At 36.6% G+C, this 11340-nt stretch overlaps 2 protein-coding genes and 1 long non-coding RNA gene across 3 annotated transcripts; 2 read left to right on the plus strand and 1 right to left on the minus strand.

The window, feature by feature from the left end:
* Nucleotides 1-3946: 3946 nt before the first annotated feature.
* LOC144067408 (uncharacterized) lies at nt 3947-5875 on the plus strand. Its single transcript, XR_013297938.1, has 2 exons — nt 3947-4654; nt 5351-5875. It is a non-coding gene; the product is annotated as an uncharacterized LOC144067408 (long non-coding RNA).
* A 598-nt stretch (nt 5876-6473) lies between these two features.
* On the plus strand, nt 6474-8496 carry LOC144067404 (uncharacterized). Its single transcript, XM_077591154.1, has 2 exons — nt 6474-6585; nt 6959-8496. Exons 1-2 carry the CDS (start codon nt 6555-6557, stop codon nt 7825-7827), a joined length of 900 nt encoding a protein of 299 aa, XP_077447280.1. The 5' UTR covers nt 6474-6554; the 3' UTR covers nt 7828-8496.
* anxa14 (annexin A14) lies at nt 7962-11220 on the minus strand. The gene is made up of 12 exons (XM_077591152.1): nt 11065-11220; nt 10897-10993; nt 10728-10816; nt 10435-10548; nt 9291-9381; nt 9116-9195; nt 8960-8998; nt 8807-8897; nt 8652-8747; nt 8515-8570; nt 8338-8445; nt 7962-8183 (listed from the first exon to the last, which is right to left on the minus strand). Exons 1-12 carry the CDS (start codon nt 11089-11091, stop codon nt 8124-8126), a joined length of 948 nt encoding a protein of 315 aa, XP_077447278.1. The 5' UTR covers nt 11092-11220; the 3' UTR covers nt 7962-8123.
* Nucleotides 11221-11340: the final 120 nt, after the last annotated feature.

Here is an 11340-nt window from a genome sequence, read left to right on the forward strand (position 1 = left end):
AAGAGAAGAAGAAGAAGAAGAAGAAGAAGAAGAAGAAGAAGAAGAAGAAGAAGAAGAAGAAGAAGAAGAAGAAGAAGAAGAAGAAGAAGAAAGAAGAAGAAGAAGAAGGAAGAAGAAGAAGAAGAAGAAGAAGAAGAAGAAGAGAAGAAGAAGAAGAAGAAGAAGAAGAAGAAGAAGAAGAAGAAGAAGAAGAAGAAGAAGAAGAAGAAGAAGAAGAGAAGAAGAAAGAATGCCTCTGAAAACTAACTTACCCAAAGTAAAGCAACATAACTAATGAAAAAACACTTACCTATATATGCAGAAAATCACAACTAATGCAAAGAATATGAACACTCCACCAAAAGAAACTAGGCTAAATTACTTACCATAAGATGAGACAAAAACTTACATCAACTAATGATAAGAGACAACAAAAGAAACAACACATTAAAAGAACAATGAGATGAAAGGAACTTACCATAAGAAAATAACTACAGAACTGACACTTATGAAATCTAAGGGGATGAACCGAATGAAAAGAATCTTACCATAAGAAAATAAACAGACACAATGACACTTAAGACATGAGAAGACACTAATGAAAATAACTGACCATGACACAAGAAAAGAAACCTTACCAAAAGAAATGAAGATACACTTACCAAAAGAACAGACATCGAAAGAAAGGAAACAACAAAAGGCAAAAAACTTGCCAGAACAACATAAAATAAATAATGGAACAGAACTTAACATCACTGAAGAATAGAAAAGAAAACAAGAAATCAAAGATAAGACATGAAAAGAAACAAATTAAAATAACTTACCACAAGAAAAGACACTTACCATAAGAAAAGAAACATACAACATGAAACTTCAGAAATCAAACATTAGACATGAAAAGAAACTAATGAAAAAAAAGTTACCATTACAAAACGCACAGACCATAAGAAATGAAGAGAAACTTACCAAAAGAACCATAAGAAAAGAAACATGAAAAGTAACATAACTGAAGAATAGAAAAGAAACATAAGAAATGAACTGAAACACACACTTACCAAAATATATGGAGAAAAGAAACAACAAAGGCACAGTAACATGAGATGAAAAGAACTCACCAAAAGAAACTAACAAAAATCACTTACCATAAGATGAGAAAAAAACTTACCAAATAAAAAGCAGAGAAACCTACCATATGAAAATAATATACAAAATGAAACTTAAGAAATCCGAGATAAGAGATGAAACAAATGAAAATAACTTACCACAAGAACAGAAACATGAGATGAAAAGACACTTGCCAAAAGAAAAAGCAGAGAAACTTACCGTAAGAAAAGAAACATACTAAATGAAACTTCAGAAATCCAAGATAAGACATGAAAAGAAACTAATGAAAATTACTTACCATGACACAAGAAAATAACCTTACCAAAAGACATAAATGCAAATAACTTGCCACAAGAAAAGAAACATGAGATGAAGAGAAACTTACCATAAGAAAAAAAACATACAAAATGAAACTTCAGAAATCCAAGATAAGACATGAAAAGAAACTAATGAAAATTACTTACCATGACACAAGAAAAGAACCTTACCAAAAGAAATGAAGAGACATTTAAAGAAACATAAGAGATGCAAAGAAAGAAATGCAAATAACTTGCCACAAGAAAACAAACATAAGAAAGAACAGAAAGAACAGAAACAACAAATGCAAAGAAACATGAGATGAAGAGAAACTTACCATAAGAAAACTAACACACAAAATGAAAATTAAGAAATCAAAGATAAGACATGAAAATAAACTAATGAAAATTACTTACCATGACTACAAAAGAACCTTACCAAAAGAAATGAAGAGAAATGTGAAGAAATTAAAATAACTTACCATAAGAAATAAAATGAACTTAGCATAAGGAAAGGAAAGAAAAGAAACAGAACAACTGACAAGAACTTACGATTACAAAAGAAACATCAATGCAAACAGACAAGAAAAGAAACATAAGAAATGAAAAGAACTCACCAAAAGAAACTAAGGAAAATCACTTACCATAAGATGAGAAAAAAACTTACCAAAGAAAAAGCAGAGAAACCTACCATAAGAAAAGAAACATACAAAAGGAAACTTAAGAAATCCGAGATGAAACAAATGAAAATCACTTACCACAAGACAAGAAAAGAAATATACCAAAAGAAATGAAACACAACTTACCAAAAGAAAAAGAAGAGAAACGTACAAAATCAAAGATAAGACATGAAAATAAACTAAGGAAAATTACTTACCATGACACAAGAAACGACCCCTTACCAAAAGATTTCAAGAGAAATGTAAAGAAACATAAGAGATGCAAAGAAATAAATGAAAATAACTTACCAAAACAACATAAATCAAAAGAAAGGAAACATGAGATGCAAAGAACTTACCATCAGAAATGAAAAGAAACATAACAAAAGCAAAGACACATAAGAAATGAAAATAACTTACCATAAGAAAAGAGATACATAGCAGATGAAAAACAACATAACAAATGAAAAGAAACACCAAAAGAAAGAAAGCATCAGAAAAATATATAAACATACAAGAAATAAACCATAAAAAAATTAAGAAACATAACTAATACTTGAAAACAATAGAAACGTCCCATGACAAATAAAAGGAACATAACACGAAAAAAAAAAGATTTGAAACATCATGTAGGAAAAGAAATTAAAAGAACACGAACGAAAAATTCACAGAATACAATGGAAACTCAACAAACAGAGGTAACAATAGACAAGAAATGCTAAAGAAAGAAACACCTTGAGATAAAATAAGTCACAACACATAACCTCACCTATTACTAAATAGATGGATTGCAAACTTAGTTATCTCTTCCACCACACTATCCAACAAAGCACCCTCACTCATTTATCCATTTTTGTAAATATTGGAAAGCCGCCACATCAATGAGTCCAACCGGAACTTGTCCCTACCTTTTTTCACCGTCTTACCCAATGCTATATCAAGGACGTTTGAGTTTACCTTAGGAGAATAGTGATCGTGGATGAGGTCGATTTAACGGCACAAGTGCAGGAAGGGTGCGCAAAACTCCTGGTAGTGCACTTCCACCATCTTCTTGCTCAACTTCCCAGGAGGAAGAAGACCCTAAAGGTCACATCCCAAAATGTAGCCAAGTCCATGTGTATAAAGCTACCCTGAAAGCATACAAGATTAAACTCAGTCACTTAACCATTTTAGTCAGGAAAACATTATCCTGATGACAGTCTCCTGCCTCCAAGATGTACATGATCACACAGTCACCCGTGACCGGACGTTTGGTCGCCCGGGTGAATATAATTTTAAGAGCTGGTTTCAACAGTAAACTCTCATGTTGGCAAACATCCGAGTACCGCAGTCACCGGCAATACAAAAGTCGGGGAACATGAATACTAATCTGGCCACTCAACAAAACTAATTAACGTCGGTGTCCGCCGCGTCTCGACTGATAACTTTTCGCCCCGTGCGTGCTTTCTGGAGAAGCTCTATGACCAATGTTCCCTCTAAGCTGCGCGTGCACGACTGCGCACAGCAAATCATATGGAGCGCACAAAATAAAATCCAAATTTAGATTTTTTGGGGGGCTGTGAGGCTGATGCGCAAACCACTCATCCGCCGGGCCACCCCATTCATAGATCTTAATCATTAAATTGTATTCTTGCTAAATAATGTGTGTAGAAGACATGCACCTGTTTATGGCAGGTGTGCCCATAGCGAGCAATGATGATGTTGCTCACACCGGTGCTCAGGGAGATCATCTTTCTGCCCAGACAAACAAAAAAATAGAGGGGACATTGTCTATGACAAACGCAAACGTTTCAAACATAATGGAATAACTCTGACATATCAACCCACCTGAATTTGGCCTTCAGTGGCCAGAAACTTAGCAACCGCAACCAACTGGACAAACTGCATCAAACCTAGACAAACAATAGGGATAATCATCTATTCACTCCTAACGGACCGTGCTTAGTGCTGGTCAGTAACTCTTTGTAAGATCAGATCCAAATGCTCCTTCCACGTTATCTAAGGAGAGATATCACAATTTTAAACACGGACTGCAATAATGACCAATATCAATCTAAAACAACTAGCAAAGACATCTCTAACCTAAACATGATATCAAGGATTTCAAGCCTTTCTATAACTGTTGATTTCCCGTAACTAACTGCCATCAATGCACAAATTCTGATCTCAAATCCAAACAGATTTGTCTAAATACAAACATTATCGACTAGAAATACTACACTACACACGTTAGTTTGTGTGTATGATTCTTAGAGCTTAACATTTTTGCTATTTACATTGCTGTTATTTTCTATTAGGTCAAAAGGACTTTTTCTTTCTTGCTACTGGTAACATATATTAACATAGAGATGTTATTTGTTTATCAAATACCCACTTGTGAAATGAGATCCCATGTAAATATTATTCATGTGAGAAGGCTGTCCTCCCAGGGTCCAATATCAGCCAGGACCACCTCTGCTTATCAGCATCTATGGATGGTAGAGAGAAGGTGGTTGGTATATAAAGAGCCGTGGCAAGCTGGGGGTGCGACTGGCACCGAAAGATAACGCTATGGAGAACACGGCAAAATTTGTCCTGTCGATGTGGCTGATCTTCGTGGCGACTAAATACGCCTGGGTAAACATTTTTTCTAATACCGTAACTTACCTTAAAATCTATTTGTACTAAAAGATCAATGCTAACAAGCAAATATGTGGATATATGCCTTACACCATTTGATGGTAGCATGATGTCAAATGCAAATGTATTTCATTCAATTACTGCCTTGTGTACTAACATTGTTGTGAGTTCAGGTTGCAATACAGCCAAAACAATTGGAGATCTATTTCAAAATGGACATTTTTTTGCCCAAGTATATATTTTTGGTTATTGCAATGATCTTATTACTCATAACTACTGTATTTTTTCACTTTGAGAATTACATTTACTTTTACAAGTTAATACAATGTTAATACAAGCTGAATTAAGGAAAGTTAAATAAAGTTATCAAGTACATATATATAGACCTACATGTATAGACTTTGGTTGCAATCATGTAAAAGCCTACAGTTACATATATTCCACATGACATTAAAATATTTCATACTCTTTATTCTTTTACCCAGTCATAGTATAATGTTCTACCAAGTAAGAAGACAAATACAGCCACATATTTCCTCATGCAAATTAGGGTTCATATGCTGCGTGACATTTCAGCAGTTGAAACGTGAATGATTTGCCTGTACAATCGCACTTCCCCATTGTTTTATCTAACTTTGCCAACTTTGAAATAACAAACAAGACACTCATCACGCCTTCAAATATTATTTTCAGGGTCAAACCACGACCGCGTGTTCCTCGTGTTCACGTTCTACTCCGTCCGCAACGACCGCACCAGTGCCGAGTCATTTTTCTACGAGTGACCTCCCTGGCGATCCGGCGAACGCAACATCACTGAGTGAAACACCTACCTCAGATATCATCACTGCCACGACGCAGACTATGACGTCCACCGGAAGCACTCCGACGCTCTTGACCACAACGTTGAATGCGGGGACATCTTCTTTGTGGGAATTTTGGAATCCCGTTTCTGTGTTTGCCTTCACCATTTTGATCTGTAATGCATAGAAAACTGCCACGCTACAAAGTCATTAAACATTCGTAAAATAGATTCTAAAGCTACATTATTCAATGGAAAAATTACTCCTTTATATTCAGTTTGTCATTTGTGGTGAATAATTCAATTATTAATTGTTCTGTACAATTGTTGGCCACCTCGATCGCCCAAATAATATAACAAAGCATGTTTGCTTAATTTTATACGCAGAAATAACATTGTCATTAAAAGATTGGAATCTCTTTGGGTGTTTTGACTATTTGTACAACCAATCGGGTGGCTCCTGTTCATCCCTCTGCTGTGTTTGTCAGGAGTAGACTTGAATCGAATTGAACTGGGAATCACTACGCAAAAGCTACCTTTGATTTGATAACAACCTAAAAACAAACTCATAGAAACATTGATTTGTACATGGAAATGATTGTCTGTTAATTTACAACCAAATGAGGTACATTGATTTGGTTCCCTTAATGGTTAATCTCACTACTTCCTTTTTGGAATATTACTGCGTCACTATTGCTTGGACACATGACACGCAGCAAACCGATGTTCAAAATTAAACCCAGAATAAACATTACATCTCATACATTGTTTTAATATAATCCAATAAAAACTTCACTATCAGTGAGTCACATTTTCGAAATACCAGGAACCGAGTGGTTGAAATGTTCTACCAGATTAATATGATACATCATATGAAATCATTCATCCAACTTCCTGGAGTCAGTCAATGCATCAAAGTTAGCCATAAATGGAGTATGACCCACCCCAAAAATAGAATGACATCCTTGTAGTATATAAGAAGTGACATTGTGTGGTCTACATAACTAAAGAGAACCTCACCTAAGCTGTCAAGTCGTCATTTTGGGGAGTTCTGAGGAAAAATCGTTTATCTGTTAGGATGATTTCGCTCGTTGGACTATGCATTGTGGGTTTCCTGGCATCCACGCAGGTAGGACATTTTAGGAGTATTTGTTTGAACTGATATACTTTACTAATATTCTTCAATGAAAGATTTATTCGACCTGTTCAAAACAACTTGCAAAAGTATACAACTTTATCAACTTTTTTACCTTTAGATGTCTTTAAAAGACTAAACAGCAAGATATTACAGAAACCTTTACTCAGAGAATCTTATTTTTAACAGATTTTGTAAATAGTATACATTTTTAATTATTATTACACTAATGGATCACTAAATAGTGGATTACATTAACCTGTAAAGATTGTTCATTCAAAAAAAAGGTTAGATACAATCTAAGCTCCTAAAATCTATTTATAAAAATTATGGACTATTTCTCTTTTTCTTTTTACCGACTGCCAAGGGTTCCTTGGCAACCAACGAGCTTACTGCAGTCTTAGCAACAATCGAGCCTACAACACATGGGACCTCTGTGGTGACCACCAATCTTATGACAGTCAAAACCTCCGTGTCGACCACCGATCCAACAGCCAAAAGCACTATGGTGACGATAAATCCTACAACTGTCAAAACTTCAATAGCGACTACCAATTCTACGACAGCCAAAACCACCCCGGTGACCAGCAATCCTACAACAGTCAAAACTTCAATAGCGACTACCCATTCTACCACAGCCAAAACCACCCCGGTGACCAGCAATCCTACAACAGTCAAAACTTCAATAGCGACTACCCATTCTGCCAAAACCACCCCGGTGATCAGCAATCCTACAACAGTCAAAACTTCAATAGCGACTACCCATTCTGCCAAAACCACCCCGGTGACCAGCAATCCTACAACAGTCAAAACTTCAATAGCGACTACCCATTCTACCACAGCCAAAACCACCCCGGTGACCAGCAATCCTACAACAGTCAAAACTTCAATAGCGACTACCCATTCTGCCAAAACCACCCCGGTGACCAGCAATCCTACAACAGTCAAAACTTCAATAGCGACTACCCATTCTGCCAAAACCACCCCGGTGACCAGCAATCCTACAACAGTCAAAACTTCAATAGCGACTACCCATTCTACCACAGCCAAAACCACCCCGGTGACCAGCAATCCTACAACAGTCAAAACTTCAAGAGCGACTACCGATTCTACGACAGCCAAAACCACCCCAGTGACCAGCAATCCTACAACAGTCAAAACCTACACGGCGACGACCAATCTTACGACAGTCAAAACCACCATGGCCACGACCGATCCTACGACTACACCCGTTAAAACCACGACATACAGCAGAGGAGGCAAAGTCTCGATGTCGCTGCTGTTGCCTGCGATGTCGTTCCTTCTTAACGTCATCTGCTCGTGAACGCCAAAGAAATCCTTCCCGAATGACCTTTACAACTCACTCGTCAAACATTTCAAGTGACTTTATTTTGCCGTTGGAATTCCCAAAAGAGCCGTAACCTCGGTAAAATTGAAGGCACGCAAAATACATCACTAACGGGAGGGACTCTTTGATAAATGATTTTAGGTGCACAAAAGTATACCAGATCCACTTCACGTTTGATTCCTGATTAATCTTCTGATCTGCAGATGGCCAGAAGAGCTTCCAAATGATCACCCTTAAAATATTTCTGTCAAGGAGAAACCGGCACAGTTTTAACACAAATGAACACCAATAAGCACTTGCTTTGTATAGATTAATAATTAACTGTGGTTAATCGCGATTCATTATTATTATTATCTTTTCTTATGGCCGTATACAGGAACAAAGTGTTTGTATTTTACCTGCAGTGTTGTATAGAGAGAAGTACCAACCAGTTTAAGGAAGGCAACTCTGATACAAAGTAGATCCTCCTCACTGTGGGACACCATGACACCGTGTACTGTTGAGACCTGTACGGGAAGTTAATTTAGGCTAATAAATTCACTTGCTTGACCATGTTACATTTGATCGCAGCTTACCTTCATCTGTCTTAATCTTTGTGCAAGGTACATATCACGGTTTTGGATGCACTCTACTGTTGATAGACAAAACAATCAAGAGATTAATTGGTGATCGTCCAACAACACACGTCGTGCACGGTCAAAGAACAGTTTACCTAAGACACTCAATCCCAGACGAATATCCCCCGAGAATCTTTTCTCCAGAACTGGAATGACCATCTGGCCATTCTCCATTTCCAGTCCCTTCAACACTGTTGGTAAGTTGAAGTTAAAGTCTTCAGAAAAATGGTACACATATTTTGTATTTCACCTTTGTTGAGATGGTTTGAATCTCTAGACGTGAGAATATCGATCCAAGGAGCCACATCAGCTTTTTTCTCCTTTAGCGATGCGGCCAATGACTGCAAAGAAACCAGATTATTTCCTTTTGTCAAGTTAAGTAATATTACATTAAAAAGAATACCTGAATGTCCTTTTCAACAACACCAGCCACTTCTTCTTTCTGTTGGTGGAAAAAAGTCAGTTGCGGATTAAAACCGACAATAAATGCTTTCCTTTTTCTCTACCTAAACGAATAAGGAACAATAAGAGTGCAAAAATACGACAGTAAACTAATTACATTTACAAGCGCCACGACAAGCTTTGCTAAGTCTCCGCTGGTTTCTGCTTTCACGTCCTTCTCCAAGTCCTTTTTATATACTGAAAAGCAAATACGACAGGAATAAAAACAAAACGATTTCTAAATGTCATTCAATAACTACCATTTACAAAAACTCCAAACTTGGCCTGCTTACCTTGTCCATACGCAGCGCTAATGTCCCGAATCTCCTTGCTGGATCTTGAACACAAAATCTCCAACAACGTTTCCTCGTCCGTACCTAAACCCTGCGTGATCATCGATGCAACCCGTTAGCTGTGACTCACAATGATGGCGACCGGCGTCCAATTCGTTTGAACTGGGAAAGCTGCCGGCGAATGGACTAATGTGTATTCGCTACAATGATATCAAGGATCATCTAAACAAAAATGGTTCATCTAAAACCTATTTCCCGCTAATTAATCTAGAGCCAATATGAATTGAATTTGTATATATATATGTATATATATATATATATATATGTATATATATATATATATATATATATACATACACATATATATATATATATATACACATATATATATATATATACACATATATATACATATATATATATACATATATATATACATACACATATATATATACACATATATATACATACATATATATACATATAGAAATATACACATAGACATATACATATATACATATACATATATATATATATACACATATACATATATATACATATACATATATACACATACATATACATATATACACATACATATATATATATACACATACATATACATATATACATATACATATATATATACATACATATATATATATATATATATATATATATATATATATATATATATTTCAGCAACATGCTTATTCATGTATTTCTCTATAAACTTACTTATTACCTATCTGTCTAAAATGCCTTTCCTATTTCTGCATCCTCACCCTCTTGCTACAGTGACAACAAAATTTCCCGAATACGGGATGAATAAAGTTATCCAATCCAATACCAATCTGAGATTAATATACAGCCAATCTAAACAAAATACTTCGTACCAATTTTCTATTAACCAAGTATTTGCGCTGCCAACTCTCCCAAATCAATTGGATTCATTGTCGACTAGTGACAGACTAACTGAAATTCACTGCGGAAATACGAAAAGAGCCACGCGATTGGACACCTAGCATTGCCAAGCCATCCTTTCTTTTCTCATACGTTTAACCCCATTTCAATCGCCGCCCCATGGGTTGTACATCTGTCGCCGTTGAGTCAAGAGATACGGTGTACGTCTGAAAACACTTACTGCCATGGCCCGTCGCAGGCGATGACACTCGTGCTCCGCTGGTGGCATCATCAGTTCAGTCATAAGATCCTCCAAATCTCCAGACAGAATTTTTTTCAAGAGGTCTACCAAATCCTATCCAAAAAAAAAACACCACATTCAACACACCATGATGATTTGAGCTGACGCTCCCTCTTTAAACAAAGGCGTGTTATAGAACATTTGTGTTTGTTCGGCAAACATTACAAAGTCGCTGACAGGCGACACCGTCTCATTTTGACCACGTAAAAACACCCAAATACGTATTTTCGTACCTGTCCCGTTGCTTCTCGAAACGTCTCGGCGATAATCCGTCTCTGAGCGTTGTCGCGATTTGTGAGGACGCTCACTAGAGTAGCCACATCTGACAGCGCAGAAAAGTTGCAATTACACCAGGACGACAAAAACGAATATGTATTAAATACGTCACTCGGCTGGAATTACCTTTCTTTTCCAGGGCCTGGTGGATCTGCGTTACATCATTTTGGGGGTGAAACTTGGAGAAAGGTCGCACCGTTCCGAGGGTACCCCAACACATTGTCTGTAGGAGAAAAGACAAAAGCTAATAGGGAAGAGCAGAAACTGCAAACAGAAAAGGCAGAATGTACTTACATGAGATTTAAAATACTGCGGGTCCATTGCGCTCCTTTGATAGTTGAAGGAATGCTTGTTTTTCCACCTGATACCGTGGCTCTCTATTTTTTCTTTCTTTTTTTAAACAACCTCAGGTTATCAGCTTGTCACACCCAAAAACCACCTGCTCGCTACTCTGGCCAACCACATTAACCTTAGTTTAAAAAAAAGATATTATACAATACAATACAAACCTGACGTTTGTGTGTAGATAAACACGACTGACATTTTGCTCGAGTTAATATTTAAACAATC

Source organism: Stigmatopora argus, chromosome 21 (assembly GCF_051989625.1).
Source record: "Stigmatopora argus isolate UIUO_Sarg chromosome 21, RoL_Sarg_1.0, whole genome shotgun sequence".
NCBI lineage: Eukaryota > Metazoa > Chordata > Actinopteri > Syngnathiformes > Syngnathidae > Stigmatopora > Stigmatopora argus.